Source organism: Phodopus roborovskii, unplaced genomic scaffold (genome assembly GCF_943737965.1).
Source record: "Phodopus roborovskii unplaced genomic scaffold, PHOROB, whole genome shotgun sequence".
Classification (NCBI taxonomy): domain Eukaryota; kingdom Metazoa; phylum Chordata; class Mammalia; order Rodentia; family Cricetidae; genus Phodopus; species Phodopus roborovskii.
The window spans coordinates 31,376,325-31,395,246 of NW_026126517.1; the positions used below are offsets into that span (position 1 = coordinate 31,376,325).

Below are 18,922 nucleotides of genomic sequence, written 5' to 3' on the forward strand. Positions count from 1 at the left end.
CAATAATATTCAAAATCCAGGAAAGTAATTGGATTGGAGCCCCGAGACAGCTGAACTGAAGTCCTGTCGGCATGCGCTGCAGAGGAGTAGGATGTGCTCCCTGGGAAATCCCACGCAGTACCATCAATTCATCAAATCACAGAAACTCAGCTTTGTCAACACAACAGATGGGGTTTAGGGACAAAAACTGCCCAGCATTCCAAAGTCAGTTTCTGTTCTTTTTCTCAAGAGAATCTTAATTAATATTGTATCTTTTCAAAAACCTGAGGAATAATCTTCTTAAATTCTGACACATTTGCTAACTAACCCTCAAATGATCCTTAACAATAAAATATTCTTATCATTCCATAAGAATTATTAGACAACTCTTCAGAGAACTGAATACAAGCCTGGGGAAATAGGATTAAACAAATAAAAATTCTCAGCAATCTGCAAAGGCTGTGTGCAATAAAATTTCAAAGACAGAGATAGTTTGTTTTTGAATATTTAACCAAGGTAGAGGACCTTGAGGAGCTTCAAATCTAGGCACTTATTGAAGGGAAATATGCTTTTAGTCTTGTGACTTATTCCTACACAAAATACAAAAGCATCTTTCAAATTCACTAATTACAGAATTCAAAAAGATGTTCCAATAATGAATCTGATTACCATACACAGGTTTTTAGCAAACTTTACAGTGCTAAATGGGCAGGCCTAGAATCACCACCCTGCCAATCCAAGTAGAGGGGAAGATGAGGCCTGAAGATCACAAGTTCAAAGCCAGCTTTGGCAACTAAGACCTTGTCTCAAGACAACAATTTTTTTTTTTTAATTTTTATTACCTCTTACTATTTATTTGAGTGTATATGTATTCAGGTATGTCTATGAATGGGTACACACACACATGCTGGGGCATGCAAATGAAGGACAAAGGACATCTTATGGTAGTTGGTTCTCTCCTTTCAACTACACTGATCCCAGAAATCAAATTCAGGTTGTCAGTCATGGGAGCAAACACCCTTACCTGCTGAACCATCTCTATGTGTCCCCAAAAATATTTTTAAATGGGCAAGGAGTTGAGGATACAGCTCAGTGGTAGATTTATCTTGAAGTTACAAAGTCCAAGGTTGAATGCCCAATACCATAAGTACAATAAAGTACCAATGACTTTGTCAAAAGACCATACACCCAAACCTGTTTTGGTCACAGACCTGTAACCCAGGTTTGTGGATGTGGAAGGATGAGGAATCAAGGTCATCCTCAGTTACATGAGTCTGAGCCTGTCTGAGCTGTGATAGACCTTGTCTCAAAAAATAAAACCTTCTCATCAGGTATAGTCATGCATATCTTTAAGCTCAGTACCCAAGACACAGAGGCAAAAAGATGTTTGCAAGTTAGAGGCCAGCTGGTCTACCTAATTAATTAACTTTAAAAAAAAATACACCTTACGGGACTCAGAGGCCTACACACAATCAAGTGCTCTGTCACTGCATGACACCCCAGCTCAAATGTATCATTGTTGATTCAATTGTTATACAGTTTTAATACTTCAGAAGTAATCATTATTATGTTTGGCTATCTCCATATACAGACTTATTAACAAGCCAATTTTCTGCCAGGTACAGGGCCACACACCTCTAATTTCAGCCCCTGAGAGACCAAGGCAAGTGGGTCTCTATGAATTCTATTCTTAGGACTCACATGATAGAAGGAGAAAATGGATTCGAAAAACTTCTCTGGCCTACACGTGAGCTCACGGGAACACACATGAGCTCCCCAACCCCCAATATTCACACAAAAAATAGTAAAATTTAAGGGAAAAAAACATGAGTTACACTACTTTTTAAAATATGTTTTCTGCGATTTTTAAAAATTATTTTCCTTTACTTCATCCTTTCCCATTATTTTTTTAAAATTCTCTATGAATCTCCACACCCTACACAGAAAATATTGCCTTTTGTTTTCTTTGGTTTTTTGAGAAGACTGTTTCTCTGTGTAGCTTTGAAGCCTCTCCTGGCACTTGCTCTGTAGACCAGGCTGGCCTCGACCTCATGGAGATTCGCCTGCCTGTGCCTCCCAAGTGCCAGGATTAAAGGCATGTGCCACCACCATCCGGCACCTTTTTACTATTCTTAAGTGACTGAACAAGCTTATCAAAACTTTTTTGTTTCTTAAATCTATTTTCAGCTCTTTGTTTCTCTTTCAATGTATTTGTTCTAGTTGTATTCATTTGTTCCAGCTGTGACTGCTCCTGATTTCTTAGACTCCTGCTTGCCACTTAGGCAAACTGGGTATTTTAAGTATTCAGGCAGGAATGGAGAGAGAGAAGAAGCCCATCTGGCAATGAGCTGTAGGCAGCCTGAGGGTCTGGGGGAAGCCTCAACCAAAAGCCAGAAAAAAGCTAGCCCTTCAGCCAGAAGAAATCAACTCTGCCTACTAGAGTGAGCCTGGAAGCTGATTTCTACCTAGTTAAACCTCCAGGTGAAAATCCTAGACTATATAACATCTTTATTAGAGCCTTTCACACACCTTATCACAGCATCAGCCAACCCAGCCAAGATTCCTAATCCAAAGAGCTGACTCCTAATGCTAAATATTATAGACAAACAAATGAAACAAAGAATATATTGAAGTCGGGATACAACTTATAAACGGGTGCTTAGAGAAACCTCGTTGAAAAAGTGACAATCACAAGTAAAAGGAAAAAGCCATATAGATGTCTGGGAATACAAGGCTGACAGTACAAGTGTAGCTTTAAAAAAAAACAATGAATAGGTTATGAATTTATCCTAAAGGAGATCCACCAGGGTGATAGCATGGGTGCAGACCAAGGGGCCAAAGGAGAGCATCAGGCAACAGACACAAACTTGTCCTCAGCATTTAAAAGATGGCCTCTGAAGACTAAGAGAACAAGCATAGTTTGAGGAAAGGTCCACAAAGTGAGCCTGGGTACTTGAGAGACAGGCAAAAAGATTAGAAAGTCATCCTCAGCTACAAAGGACATCAACCTAAGATCCATGGTACCCTGTCCAAACAACACACACACACACACACACACACACACACACACACACACACACACACACACAAAGTTGCAGAAAGAAAATAATACAAAAAAAATCTAAAGGACAGTCAGAATTACAGATAGGCAGAGGACAGGTAATTCTGAAACTGTGAAAATACTAAATACAACACTACAGAGTCAGATCCGGGTGCTACACACTTATCCAGACCCACTGGATGAACACAAGAGTGAATTCTAAGATAAAACTCTCACCGTGGTGCCAACAGTTGCTGGTACAAGTTCATCACTTGAAATAAATGCACCACTCTGTAAGAGAATATGGAAACCTGAGATTTCTCTACCTCACTCAGTTTTCATGTGAGTCCAGAGTACTTTCTTTAAAAATTAAGGCTTCAAAAAGAAAGAACTAATTGTGCTGATTCATGCTTATAAGTTAAGTAAGAATTAACCACAGCACTCAGTAACAGGAAGTCTCTGATAACAATTAGAGAGGTCCTGGTAGCTGGACTAAACTGAAGATGAAGAAAAAAAACCATGTAGACAGTAAGTAAAAACCACACTTTCTCAGTTCTATGAGGAAGGCAGGAAACAGGGCTGAGACTAAGCAATGTCTCTGTTACTCTTGCTTGTTGAAATAAACTCCAAGTCATTCTCCTGACACCTACAATAAAATGAGGAAAGTGTGTATTTAGAATAAGCATCCTCCTGGCTCAGCCTCCCCACCATTAGGTTCACCACTAGCAGGACTCTCCATAGCTTAAGTGAGCTGACTTTGTTTTGTCTCATCACTATGTAGCCCTGACTGGCCTCAGGGAGAACTCACTGGGTAGACCAGGCTAGCCTCTACCGCATAGGTACGTGCTTGTCTTTGCCTCATGAGTTCTGGGTCATAATGGCATGCACCACTATGCCTAGCAAATGAGATGAGAGGACTTGATACACTAAATATTGAGTTTTTTAAATACATAGCAATTAAGACAGTAGTACAAGTACAAGGAATGAGCACACTGTAGAAAAAAACCCAGAAACAGACACACAGAAATGTAGACATTTGATTTCTGACAAAAGTAGCTCAACAGAGCAAGGGAAAAAGAAGGTTTCAATAAATTATGGAGACCCCTGGACATATAGACAGATATACAGAAAAAAGTAAACTCATTCCCAAAACTCATGAAAATTATTAAATGTCAAATACAAATATAAAATGTCCAGCTTCTACAGCAGGGGTGCTTAGCCTGAGGCACTCTGACCCAAAGGTCAGACAAGCAAGACTCGATATAACATGTGCTTTTTTGGTCCATCACCTGTACTCATCAGGCCTCACTCAGCACTCTGGTATGCCAGTTTCAATTGAAAGTCTCATCTACCTACATCTCTACTTCTGAAGTTTCCCAGCAGCTGGCTGAGTGTTAAGAATTAATATCCTGTCCCTTGCTAATCCTGATGTTTAAAGAATATATATTAAGACATGAATATGAGTGGGTAGGGAGATGAAAAAGATCTGGGAGGAGTTGGGGAGGAGAAAGAATATGATCAAAATATATAGTATGAAAAATTCTTAAATAATTTTTGAATACTATGTAGAAGGAATACAATGTAAGTAAGTAATGCTGACTTTCACAGTACCATCATCATGTTCCACGAGTGTATGCGTCAACCCAGCATATTTTATCTGATCATTTCCCGTGATGACTTGTTTACTGTCGTGGTGGCAATGATCTGAGAGATGGACTCTGGGCATGCCTGTGGATTAACTTGACTGCATTAACAGAGGAGAGACAACTGCCCAATGTGGGCAGAAACATTCCCTGAGTAGGATCCTAGACTACATTAAATGGAGAAAGGGAGCTGAGAAGCAGTATGCATTTGTCCCTCTCTGCTTCTTGACTAAGCATGCAGTATGACCTGCCTTGGAAGTTAATGACACTGTGACTTCTGCACTATGATGGCCTGGAACTCAGAACTGTAGCAGGAAAGAAACTAAGACCATATCAACTACATATATGTGAATCCTTATCTCAATGTGTGCTTCTAGAGAAGCATGGAAACTAAGACCCAGGAGGAAAATCACTTCCCTATTTCCATTAACTGCTATCTGAAGGAATGTGTCAGCAAAGGAAAGCAATATTAGCAATCTAGGTGATTTTGTCTTCAAGATCTCAAATATTTTCTCACCATGTGCCAGTTGCTATACATCTCAAAATAGTTTCACTCATTTTACTTAGAAATCATTAGTGATGGAAACCACTGATACCTGCACATGGCTGTAATCTTCCTGTCTGCTATGTAGTACAATTCTCCTATTATGTTCTTGCAACTCTTGAGCAACTGCCTCTGTGTCAGGCAGTTACAGAACCACAAAACAGTAAAGCTGGATTATTTGCAACTAGATATTAACTCAGAAATTATGAGCAAATTCAGCCATCTTAGAAAGCCCAAGCCTTTGCCTTGAGAAGATACAGAAAATTTGAATTCCATGTATCACAATTAAATACAATTTAATTTGTCAATATTTAAATGTTATTGAATATATTCATTTAAAAGCATGTGTACTAGCACAGATATACTTTTAGTGTTGTGAAGCTGTGTTTTAATGCCTTACTGCCTTTGTAATGTTACACATTCTGTTATAGTTTTAGAACTCATCATACTGGGAAGGTTAAAAGCCCACTTCACAATCAGGCAGCTTTAGTCCCAGCACTCGGGAGGCAGAGGCAGGAGAATCTCTGTGAGTTCCAGGCCAGCCTGGACTACAGAATGAGTTCTAGGACAGTCAGGGCTGTTACACAGAGGACTCCTGCCTCAAAAAACAAACAAATAAATAAATAAATAAAAGCTCACTTCATAAATTTCCAAAAGAATTCATTGCAAAAAAATAATGAAACTAATCTAGACGGGTGGTGGTGGTGCATGCCTTTAGTCCCAGCACTGGGGAGGCAGAGGCAGGCAGATCTCTGTGAGTGGGAGGTCAGCCTGATCTACTAAGAGGTAGTTCTAGGACAGGCTCCAAAGCTACACAGAGAAACCCCATCTCAAAAAACCAAAGAAACTCTAATCTAACCCTGAGTATACACCCAAAAGCATCTAAATCAGCAAATCCATATTTACTGTAGCCCTGTTCAGAATGACCAAGGTCTGGAAGTCGCTTAGATGTCTGTCAACAGGTGAATAGATTAAGAAAATATGATACATATACATAAAGGAGGGTTTGTTTTTGTTGTCTGTAAGTTTTTATTTAGGGGGAGTTGCTTGAGACAGGGTCTCACTGTATCACCCAAGTAACCTATGATAGAGCTTTAGTCCACCATTAAAAATTAAATAAAATTATGTGCTTTGCAAGAAAATGGATGAAAGTGGAACTCCCCTCATGCTAAAGGCAAGCTGTTGTCTGGCACAGTGTGAATATATCTACTGTATAGCCAGCTGCCAAAGAGAAAGGCTCTGAACTTACAGTGACCTGTAAAACATACTCGAGAGTCAGCCCAGGGTGCATTTCTGTCTGGAGTGCTTATAGTCTTTTCTCTCTGTAAGAGTAAATACACAATTTCTTTCTCCAATTCATCAAATGTCAGAATTGGGGGGGGGGGGATTGAGACAGGGTTTCTCTGTGTAGCCCTGGCTGTCCTAAAACTTGCTCTGTAGGCCAGGCTGGCCTCCAACTCACAGAGATCTGCTTGCTTCTACCTCCTGAGTGCTAGGATTAAAGGCATGTATCACCACTGTCCAGCTTGAGTATGGATGTTTAGAGTAGAAACAGGAAAATAATTACCTAATTATAAACTCTGGCATTCCCATTTTACCTGACTTTAGATAGGAAATAACTAGAGGGTAGATCCTGGAAGGTTTAAACAGAACTTTAGAGTTTGAAAAAACTCAAAACACCTGGAAAGAAGCCACAGAGTCTGATTGCTACTCTTTCTAAGGCAGGTAGATACAATCCTTCCCAGTAAACCTAGACATACAAATGGGATTCTAGGGGTAAAATTGACTTGAGACCACTCAGTGAATTAAGAGCCCCAGAATTTTCAAATTCTGACAGAACCTAAATGATAATGGCTAATTGTACAAATTCTTTCTGAACAAAGTCAAAAGCCAAATTTGGAAACTTAAGTCTGATAACATCAGTTTGGGCAAGAAACAAAAGGAAAAGTTGGTGAAAACATTGATTAGGAACAGCAGCTTTGGAGAACTAATTGGCACTGTCTATGTGAAGGCTAAAGATTCAAGTAACCTAGAACCCAGCCAATTCTAACCTACCTATCACACATATGCAAGACCCTCACTGCATCATTACTATCCACACATCAGAAACAGCATGGCAGGATAGAGAATAAAGAGCAAAGGAATCATTCAGTGAGTAATATTCCAACAACATCCAGATGGATTAAGGACTTACTTGTGAAATTACATTCTTTAAGTTTTAGAATAAAATAATGGTTACTCAAAAAACAGTCTGTAAGCTACTCTAATAAATCCCCTCTACATTATTTTTCAATCGGTTCTGTTCCTCTAGAGAAGCCTAAATAATACACATAGCAACATACTGTGAAGAAAGGAAGGAAAGAAATCAGAACAGGGGAGGAAGGGAGTGGGAAGAATTAGGCAGGGACATGTCACTGTGAATGTTGCAGCATAGTCTGCTTTTTGTTTGTTTGTTGTGTTTTCTTCTAGACAGGGTCTTACCTGCAACTCTGTCTGGTCTCCACCTGCCTCTGCCTCCCAAATACTAGGAGTAAGGCACACACCATCTCCTTACTCACTCCTGATCCTCCTGTGCTACCTCTCAAGGGCTGGGATTACAGAAGTGCGCCATCCTGCCCAGCTCGATTCCACTTTTTAAATAGAATTACATTGTATTTTTAAATAGAAACTAATTTTAAGGTGGACCATACTCCAATGGATGGCTATACATGCAAGAGTTTATTAGTAGCAACAACCGGACTGACAGGGTTCGCCGTGTTGTTTTTTCAAAACAGGGTCAAACTATACAGCCCTGGCTGTCCTGGAACTCACTATGTAGACAAAGGTAGCCTGTTCACACAGATCTATCTACTTATGCCTTACAAATGCTAGTATTAAAGGTGAGTGCCAATACATCCCACTTTGGGTTCATTGGATTTAAAAAAATAAGGACATGAAGTTGAGTGAGTATAAAATGGTATGTGACTCTGGGAAGAGTTGACTATCATCAAAATACCATAAATGAAATTCTCAAAAATTAATTTTAAAAAAATGTAAACACATGGTTAACAAGACTCCCAGTGGGTAGGGCCTGATGACTGGATGACTTGAGTTTGATTCTCAGAACACACACACACACACACACACACACACACACTAATAATAATAAATGTAAAAAACACTTTAATACAATTGCACAGTTAAAATGGAAATAATAATAGCCACTATTTCCCAAGTGCATACAACCTGTAGAGATCATACCAGATATTTTAAAAACTTTTTTTTTTTTCATTTTATAGAGCTGAGAATTGAGCTCAGGACTTCACCGATGGTAACTACGGCTCCCCGTCACTGAACTATATCCCTAGACTCACAAACATTTTTACTATACAGCAAGCTGTACAGGAGAATTATCTCAATTTATGGAAGACAAAACTGGAAATGAACAGATGGGTATTTTCAGGTTTTTTGATTTTGTTTTGTTTTGTTTTTTCCTGAATCTTTATTTTTTGGCTTACTCCCTTACCTTTCCAGCAGTAGCAAAATATTCACCATCAGGAGACCATTCCATCAGATGTACAGATACTGAGGTTCTGAGAACAAATAAAACCAGCATGTTCAGAACACAATACGCTCTATGTATAAATGGTCAAATATCAATGTCACAATCATCCTAAAAGGAGTGTTTCTGTTCCCATAACACAAAGTTTTTCACATCCCTAAAAACATAAATAAAACTAATCCAAAGTACATTTTCAAAACTGAAGATTATAAGTAATTCTTGACATTGTTATTCCATGTCAATCTCTTATCACCTTCCCTGGATAAGCAAATCTCTCTACTTAACCAGTGTTAACACCACTACTAGGACAGTCATCATTCCACTCCAGAAGGTGGCTAGAAGATTCCGTATCTTCCCATCACCACCATATTTCAACTCATTAATGAGCAATTCCTATGTGTCAATTCTATCAACTCAAGTACTAAACTAAAATATGACAATGTTTTACAGCACAGATTAAAGAATGATATTATTATAATGAGTTTTGGGTTTAAAAAGTCTACATTTTAAATTTCTAAAATACAATACCAGTAAAAACTAAAGACCTCTATAAGAAGGAACATAATTAAAGCATTTTTAGTGAATGAGTATTACAACAGACTTAGACACTAACTTGCACTGCCAGACGCACTTCCAATCATTTAAAACAGGAGGGATTTTATTATCAACTTCTTCCTCCTCTTCTAGAATATCACTTCCTGGAGGTGCCCACAACTGAATAGAATCAGTTGCTGTCAACAACCTGTTATCTGAAAATTTAAAAATGTTCTGATGAGTAATCAAGGATACCTACAGAAAGAAATGCACATATGGTTCTGTTAGGTTTGTAAACTTAAGTGAAAATATATAATACCAATCTACGAAAAACACATGGGGTCAGTTCAAAAGAAATCTCCTAAAAGGAAAAGGGAAGGAAATGACCTAAATAAGAATTATTAGGTAAGACTTGAAAAAAAAAAAACAAACACTGCAAAGGGCTTCACCTAGCAAACAAGCATTAGAACAACCAAAGTGGAATAGCACATCTCAGACACCCTCAACAGTAAAGTAGTATCAAGATATGAGACACAACTAAAAATACGTGTTTCTACATGGACTATAAAACCCTCGTTAATTGAGAATATAAAAGGAGATAACAGCTATTTATCATTACAGGTTTATAATCTTTGCAAATTAAAGACAGTAATTTCCTGACATACACAATAACAAAATAAGGTAGAGAATGTGTCTATTCCTGTCTTATTTATGATTTTGAACATAAAATAAGAGTAAGGTATAGCACATGTTAACTGAAAAAAAGTCACTGGTTCTTAAAATAAAACAGTAAAAGGCAAAAGCTAACAAGAAGAGGGAAGACTTTAAGCTTGGTGTGAAGCAATGTATACCAAGAAGAAAAAGCTACACTCACTCATCAGCAAAAATACATTTAACTTTTATCATCAAAGATTATCACACTTTAATTATACATTCAAATCAAATGCTTCATTTTAATAATTTCTAAGTATATCTATTAAATACCTTGAGGATCCCATGCTAAATTGTATGTCACAGAACTCAAAAAAAACTGCCCAGTTTTAAGCCATTGACACTTGAGTTGCTGAAACATGTAGAGAGAAAGAAAAAAAAGTTATTAAAATAACCCCAAATGCCACCATTTTATCATTTTCTTCAACTTAAAATAAACTTATAAAGATGTGAATATTTCATGACTTTTTAAAAATAACTTCCAATAGTTCACAGGTCACGCTACCATAATAAGCTGCTTGTCATGCCCAGCTAAACATGTTCTCTCAAGTTTCCTTCTGTCTACTAACACATTTTCAGAACATGAGACATCCTTCCCCTCACTTCTCCATCTGAAAATGCCTATGTTTCACAATGATCTGCCTAAACCATCACCTCTGTGAACTCTGATACTCTACCTACCTGCATCCAGGACACTTTTCAGCTCGGTCATCAAAACAGTGACTACATACAATTACTGTTCAGGGGTCTGATTTTCCTGGTAAGCAGCAACATGTTAAGGGAAGGATGTCATGATAATCTTTGGGGATTTGTCACTGTTGTTTGACATTTTGTGTTTGCCTAGTTTTTGTTCTTTTTTTTACAGGGTCTGGTTTCAAGTAGTCCTGGCTGGCCTAGAACTTACTATGTAGCAAAGGACGACCTCGAACTCCTGACTCTCCTGCTTCCACCTCCCAAGTGCTGATTAGGGACAAGTATATATGGCTGTTGTCAGAAACAGGGTTGGGAAAATTCTGATGAAGAGTTTTTAGTTTTGTTTTTTATCTTTTTTATTTGTCTTTTTGCTTTGTCTTTGGGTTTCTTTGAGATGGTATCTAGTCACATAACCTAGTCCTGTCTGTGGTGATCCTCCTGCTTCTGTCTCTACGCTAGAGTTACGGCTCTAGTCTTTTACCTTTAGCACCTGCAGTGTCTATTATAAAGATGCTAAAATTCTTTTTATTAGAGCTGGAGATGACTCGGCAGTTATGAGCACTTGCTGTTCTCCCAGACGACCTAAAGTCCTGTTCCTAACACCATCTTCAGGAGCTTCACAACCACCTGTAACTTCAGCTACAAAGGTCCTCACCCTTTATTCTGGCCTGCATGGGTCCCTACACACACAGTGGCACATGTGTGTGTGTGGCACACACACATTATAAAATTATGAAATTTTTATTAGTGCACAGAAATGGACTCACTGTCTAGAATAAAATGTGATAAAACTCAAGAAGACAACAAATTTGAAATATAATGTAATTCAAAACATGATCTGTCATATTTGAGTAATTTCCAATTTTTTCATTCTACAAGGTGATTAAATATTTAAAAGCTAAAAGCTTTTGTCATGGAGGATAGTATTCTAAATAAATAAAACCACATATTTCTTTGTTGTATATAAGTGGAAAATGCCGGTACAACACAGTCATGCCATGCATGTGGCATGCAGATGTCAGAGGAGATGTCACATCCCCTGAAACTGAAGTTACAGAAACTTATGAGCTACCATGTGGGTGCTGGGAACTGAACCCAGGTTCTCTCCAAGGCAGTAAGAACTCTTAACCAATTAGCCATCTCTCTCTAAGTCTCTGAATCTGGGTTTTCTTTAATGTGTTCTAGTGGAGTCTGTATTTTGGGGATATGAGGAATTAAATCCAGGGCTTTGTACATGCTAAGCAAGAGATCACCCACTGATCTAGTAACTCTTAGCCACTCTGTAATTTAATATCTATTTTATAACAAAAAATGATATTTCAATTTAATTTAGAAATATAAAAAAATCATGTATCAGATTTCATTCAAAACTTTATATTTTTGATTGGGAGCCTAGCCTTTAATGGCTGAGCCATCCTGAAATAGATGAGATGTCCTGAGTAAACCGGGAGGGGGTGTAGAGGGAAAGGGATGGGGAGATGTGAACATGAGGAAGCAGGATGGTCAAGTTGGGGGCCGAATGGTGGGGGGAGAGTAATGAAAGGATAGAGTGTAACATTATGGGGTTAGAGAGAAACCTGATGCCAGAGAAACTCCTAGGATCCCACATGAGTGACCCCAGCTAAGACTCCTAGGAATGGTGGAGAAGATGTCTAAACTAGCCTTCCCCTGTAATTAGATTTGTGACTACCCTAATTGTCATCATAGCAGATGCAGAGATCCACAGCCAAGCATTGGGCCAAGCTCTGGGAGTCCAGCTGAAGAGAGGATGGAGAGATTTTATGAGTGGAGGGGGGTGTAAAGATCATGACAGGAAAACCTAGAGAATGCTGACCTGAGCTTGTGGGAGCTCACAGACTCCGGAAGGACAGCTAGGGAGCCAGCATGGGACTGACCTAGGCCCTCTGCATCTGGGTGACAATTGTGTAGCTAAAAAGTTTGGTCTTTTATGGGGCCCTTAGCAGTGGGACCAGGACCTATCTCTGATGCATGAGCTGGCTCTTTGGAACCTGTTCCCCATGGTGTGATGCCTTGTTCAGCACTGATGCAATGGGGAGAAGCTTGGTCCTTCCTCAACTTGATATGCAAAGCTTTGTTGATTCCCATGGGAAGCCTTACCCCATCTGAATGGAGATGGAGGAGGGATGGGTGAGAAAGGGCTTGGAGGGAGGTAGGGGGAGAGAACACAGAAGGAAAGGAGGAAAGGCAAACTGTGGTTGGTATGTAAAATAAGTTAAAATTTAAAAGGAGACTTCTTTTTTTAAGTATTCAGCAGTGGACACAATGGCTCACATGTGTAGTTCCAGCTACAGGCTGAGTCTGAGACTAGAGGAGGAGCATGGCTTGAACACAGGCATCTGAAGCCAGCCTATACAATTTAGCAAAACCTCATCTCAGAATATAAGTTATTAAATAAAACAAAACCCTTAAATTTCTTATAGGGCTAGTGGTGTAGCTCAGTTGGTAAAGTGCTTGCCCAGCACCCACAAAGCCCTAGGTGAACCCCAATACAGCACAAACTAAGAGTGCTGGTTCATGCCTATTATACAAGCATTGGGTATAGAAGGAGGGTTAAGTCTAAGATCATCACCTGACAAATAGTAAATTCAAGGCCAACCCGAAATACATGAAATCCTGTCTCAAAAACAGACATATATACTTTTGACACTGATATTTAGTATTCACAATTTTGACTGTTTTAATTAACAGTAGATTTCTAAAGCATATAGGAACTTAATTTGAAATTTCTTAGTCTTTGTGTGTTATGCACATGTGATGCACATGTGTGGATATGTGTCCATATTTCTGTGAGTGCAGTTGCACACATGCCAAAGCACACATGTAAACATCTGAGGGCAACCTTGAGTATCCAATTCTCTCTTCCACCTGGTTCAGACAGGATTTCTTTGTTATCTGAACCAAGTATACCAGCCAAACTGGCACCAATTCTCCTGTCTCCACCTCACATCTCACAACTGCTCCCAGCTTTGTGTGAGTTCAGGATATTCAAGCTCAGGTCCTCGCACCTGCACAACATCTGAGCCTTCTTGTCCAGCCCACATGTAAGATTTTAAGTGGTTGATGATTCTAACCATATCTCCTTAATATCAAACAGTATAATTAGTATGTATGCGAATGTGTTCTCAATGTGATGTGCTGGTCATCAAGCTTACCTAAGTGCCTAACTCCACTAAGCAAACAAATATGTATATGGGGGGGTGGGGGGGGTCCTGAATACACTGGATACTATTTCTAAGTAACTGGGATACAACAATCAAAAGAATTAAGCTGCTTACTTGTAAAGGGAGCTTATGTCCTAAACTGTAAATAATAAGCAAATGCTACAGAAAAATAGTTTAAAATAAATAAACAGACTACACGGTACAGTGGCTCACACCTGTAATCTCATCACTGAGAAGACTGAGTCAAGAAGAGAAGGAATAATAAAAGGAGAATTTGCAATTTGTAGTACAGACAGACCTTGCTGAGAAGGTATAATACACAGAGATCTAGAGCCTGTGTAAGCCGGCCCTGGAGCTGCACAAAGCAAGCATCCACAGAACAGCCAGTGCTTGGGTTCTAGAGGGCAGAAGCACAAGTACGGCTGGGACAAGGGTGAACTCTAAAGGAGAATAATAGTGTGGTGCTGGGAGGAGGAGGGAGGATACAGTCCATGTGCAGGGTTACAATCTGCAAAAAACAAGGCACCCTTACAGAATCTCAGAAAGACAAGCAGCAAGCCAGGCAGTGGTCATGCATGCCTTTAGTCCCAGCACTCAGGAGGCAGAGGCAGGAGAATCTCTGTGAGTTGGAGACCAGCCTGGTCTATAGAGTGGGTTGAGTTCCAGGACAGGCTCCAAAGCTCAAAGATACACAGAGAAACAGTGTCTCGGAGGAAAAAAAAAAAAAAAAAAAAAAAAAAAAAACCAAAAAAGGACAAACTTTGGATGGGAGCCCATTCCACAAAGGGGGATACTCCCTCAGCCTAGACACATGAGGGAGGGCATAGGCTCTGCTCCAAATGATATGACAGACTTTGAAGACTCCCCGTGGAAGGCCTCACCCTCCCTGGGGAGCAGAAAGGGGATGGAATAGGGGTTGGTGGCGGGGGAACAGGGGAGGATGAGAGGGTGTGGAAACTGGGATTGACAGGTAAAACAAGCGTGTTTCAATTTTAAATTTAAAAAAAGGGAAAGAAGGAAGGAAGGGAGGGAGGGAGGGAGGGAGGGACGGAAGGAGGGAGGGAGGGAGGGAAGGAGGCAAGCAGCATACCCTCTCTATTGAGAAGAAAGAAGGAGGAAGGGGCATTACAATAGGAAACCAGTACCAAGGAAGAGCAGTTCAGACTAGGGTAGCTCTCAACACAACAAATGGCAGTTAGCAACACTCTAGAAACTTAGGTTTCTAAAAGGCCTTTACTAAACTTCTCAGTTATTCCTACCCACTGTCTGTACTGCTTCCTAAGGAGTTCTCTGCTGCTACTTAAGTAGATTCTAAGGAAACAAACAAACATACCAAAAAAAAAAAAAAAAAAAAAAAAAACTAGATTCAAAAGTTAACCACGGTCAATTAAAACTAAAAAAGCAAAAATAAATAAAGTTAACGAGATTCTTAAAATAGTTTACTATCAATTAATACTTACACTGTTTCTCTTATGAGAATTTATACCCAGAGGCTCAAAAATACAAACAGCATTCCCATATGAAGCTGCAACCTAAACAAGAGTGAACACAATTATTAGTAGTTAGGAAAGGGTAAAATACAGACAACCTTCTTTTCACAGTAATGTGTAAACTAATTTTATACAATCCATGGTTTGCATACACAAATAAGCCTAGCAGTAGATAGATTTAACAATCTCTTTTACTAAGAAGAAGAAAATAAAATTCAGAAGTTTTAGAATTACAAAGTTGTCCTATTCAAAAACCAACTTTTTTTTTTTTTTTTTTTTTTTTTTTTTGTCTTGAGACAGGGTCTCAGGTAGTCCAGGATAGTCTCAAACTTGCTGTGTAGCTAAGGCTGGCCAGAAATCCCTGATCTTCCTGCCTCTAATCCTGTTGGAATTACAAGTATGCAATACGAAGTCTAGCTTAGAAATGAGATTTTCTATTAGAACCTGTTTTGGACCAGAGAGATAACTGAGTAAAGGTACTTGCCATGAAGCCTGAAAACCTGAGTCCAATCTTCAAAACATACACAAGACAAGAGAACTGACTACTGCAAGCTGTACTCTGATCTCTACACAAACACAAACACACACACACACACACACACACACGAATGAGCACACTACATTTAAAAATTAATTTTAAAATTTTTAATGTTTTAATATAGAAAGGACTTCAGTGACAAAAATAATTTCAGTAGTACATCTTGTTATGAGCAATGTATATAATCCAGTAAAAATATAAAAATCATGGGTTTTCAAAACCCATCTAAGGATAATAGGTTTTAAGTCTATGTCACAAAAATAGCTTTAATTATATCACCAAACAGAAAACACCAATTAATTAAGAAATCACCTTGAAAAGAAATGAAGGGAAATCACTGAACTACTCATAGCACCTGGATGGAGAAGTCATGCCAGTGTCCGCACTCAAGGTGTGGGGCCAGGGCTGTCCTGCTCTAGGCTCTAGGTCACACCTGGTAAAAAGGGCTGTAAGTCCCTCAATTCCTAGAGAACACCAGTGCCCATCTTCCTTTGTTTGTTTGTTTGTTTTGTTTTTTGTTGTTTTTGTTTATCGAGACAGGGTTTTTCTGTGTAGCCCTGGCTGTCCTGGAACTCACTCTGTACACCAGGCTGGCCTTGAACACAAGAGATCCTCCTTCCTCTGCCTCCTGAGTACTGGGATTAAAGGTGTGCACCCACCCCACCTGGTTAGAGCCCATTTTCTAACAAGTCCGGGAAGTAGTTCCCAATTCATCATCCTCTTGACAAGGAAAGAATCAGCATCTGGAAACAGACCAAAGCCACACCTCCTCACAGCATCTGCCCTGGTCAGTCACAAGACTGTCAGAAACGTTATCTGAAGACTTGCCAAAAAGCCTGTGGTTTTAGGGCATGTCTATGTCAAAAAAGTAAATAAATAGGAGATGGATGGATGGATGGATGGATGGATGGATGGATGGATGGATTGTCCCCCCTTTTAAAGCTGCTACCTAACTGTCTAAAATGCCTTCCAAGAAGAAGCTCTTCATCCAGTAGGTCAGGGGAGCTACTTCAAATGCCCTGTTAACATTAAGTCACAAATGTGACAGTTACCATCACAAGGATGAAGAACATAGCAACAAAGATGTGACAATTTTACCATCTTCACCCAGGGAGGAACACAGAAACAGCCTGTATGCCTCCCACAGCTATGAACACAATCATCTGCATATGTTAATGATCTTTTTGTTTCTGAGATAAAGTCTTATGGTGTCTCCAAGCTGGCCTTAAATTACTATGTTTAAGCAATCCTCTCATCTCAGCCAGCTTTATTGTATGTATTTTTAAAATCCTGACTCCCACAAAACTTATTTTTATATTATGAACATTTAAGTAATATATTAAAATTGATCTCTAGCAATTATCATTCAACCCTAACCGAGCTGAAAGTTACCTTGATTGGCTTAGAGAGAATAGAGAAAAACAAAATTGATAAAAGGAAGATGGCACTTGATGTTCTCTAAAAATAAATGAAAGCAACTTACAGGGAAAATACTGCAAAGAAGGTCAGAAAAGCAAGAAGCAAATACCAGAGAACACCAGAAAATACAGTATTTCAAGAGTATTGGTACATTTTCATAACTATTAAATCTAATATAAACAGCTGACTGAGGAAGGAGAAATTGGATAATAAAGTAATCATTATTTATTATTTGGCATAAATTTTCATGATTACTATCTATTACCATGGAGACTGTGATTTAATCTATCAACAGAACATTATTCAGTAAAGAACAACTTCTAGAAAACCAAGAATGTTTAAATTACTGTAATTACCTATCCTAGTTTCAAAACGTCCTTTTTATAATCTTGTAGTGACACACACTGTCATATAATATTGCTGAATTCATAGTATATATCAAAATATTGTGTTTACATTAGTATTCACTGTTTGAAAAATAAGAGGAAAAATGAAAATCTGAGAAAGAATTCCACAAGATACAGTTTAACTATTTCAAACAAAGCCTCTGTTCCAAAGTTTGACCAAATCCTTAACTATTCACTCAATAAACTTTCACTACAGTAACAATCTTGAAGCACCTATGTGACACATATTACCATAGACTCTTGATACACGTTTGCTGTTACTGCAGATACAAGGCACAGGCCTGCTGCTGCAGCTCTTGGCAGACGCTGAGACACACAGGCTCACTGTGTCCAGGAGGGGAGACTAGCCTGCACACCATAGTGGGACTTCATCTCAAAAACAAACAACAATGCTGCTATTGGAATTTGGGAGAAATTGAGTCCTCCTCTCTTACTGGCTTAAGGTAAAAATTTTCAGTCACAGAGCACCAATTTGCCTAAGACAGTGAGGCCTACAGTCTTTCAACCTAGTGTAAATGCTGGAAGAACAATGATTGCATGATCAGCTGTATCACTTCACAATTCATATACAAATATTCTGAGAGAATTAAGTACATTTAAGTGACATTTAATAAAGCAATTATCTCTTACTCTTCCATGTTGGTTAGAGCACTCCACACAACTGACTTGGATGTTGCCATGTTTAGCACCAGGGATGATCTGCACACATTCAAAGTCACTCGCCAGTATAACAATATCACAGCCTGATCCATATGCCTAAAAAGGAAAAGGTTTGCAACATGTAAAAGGCATAATTTTGAATTATTATTACATATTGTTTTATCTTGGATTCCTTACTAATATAAAGGTATATACCTTGACATATCTTACGAAACAGCTAATATACAAATAAAAAGACTAAAAATCACATAAAAATACATAAATCAATGGCATTCCATGCATTATCACTCAAAACCTGCTTTCAGTAGGCAAAAGTTCTTCCAGTTTTTCACACAACTGCTTCAGTCTCTGAAGCTGAAAAATCACTGTTATAGCTATTCTCTGGAGCTCACCTTTGAAAGTTCTAAATAATAAAAACCCCTGCTTGAGAATAGTAAGTCATTGAAAACAGCAATGTATTCTTGGTGTTCAACCAGGCTTAAGAAAAATCAAGATAGCCACCAGACATGTACACTGCAGCACAAGTTATACAACTTGAAGA

General features: G+C 38.8%; 1 protein-coding gene across 4 annotated transcripts in view; it reads right to left on the minus strand.

Annotated features, from left to right (window-relative positions):
* Dmxl2 (Dmx like 2) overlaps positions 1 to 18,922 on the minus strand; it is a 116,854-nt gene that overhangs the window by 81,162 nt on the left and 16,770 nt on the right. For all 4 annotated transcript variants that reach the window (XM_051197488.1, XM_051197486.1, XM_051197487.1 and 1 more), the window contains exons 2-6: positions 18,352 to 18,477; positions 15,328 to 15,399; positions 10,266 to 10,344; positions 9,361 to 9,496; positions 8,712 to 8,778 (exon numbers count right to left, since the gene is read on the minus strand). In XM_051197488.1, coding sequence (XP_051053445.1) covers positions 8,712 to 8,778; positions 9,361 to 9,496; positions 10,266 to 10,344; positions 15,328 to 15,399; positions 18,352 to 18,477 — 480 coding nt within the window. The remainder of the gene's footprint in view (positions 1 to 8,711; positions 8,779 to 9,360; positions 9,497 to 10,265; positions 10,345 to 15,327; positions 15,400 to 18,351; positions 18,478 to 18,922) is intronic.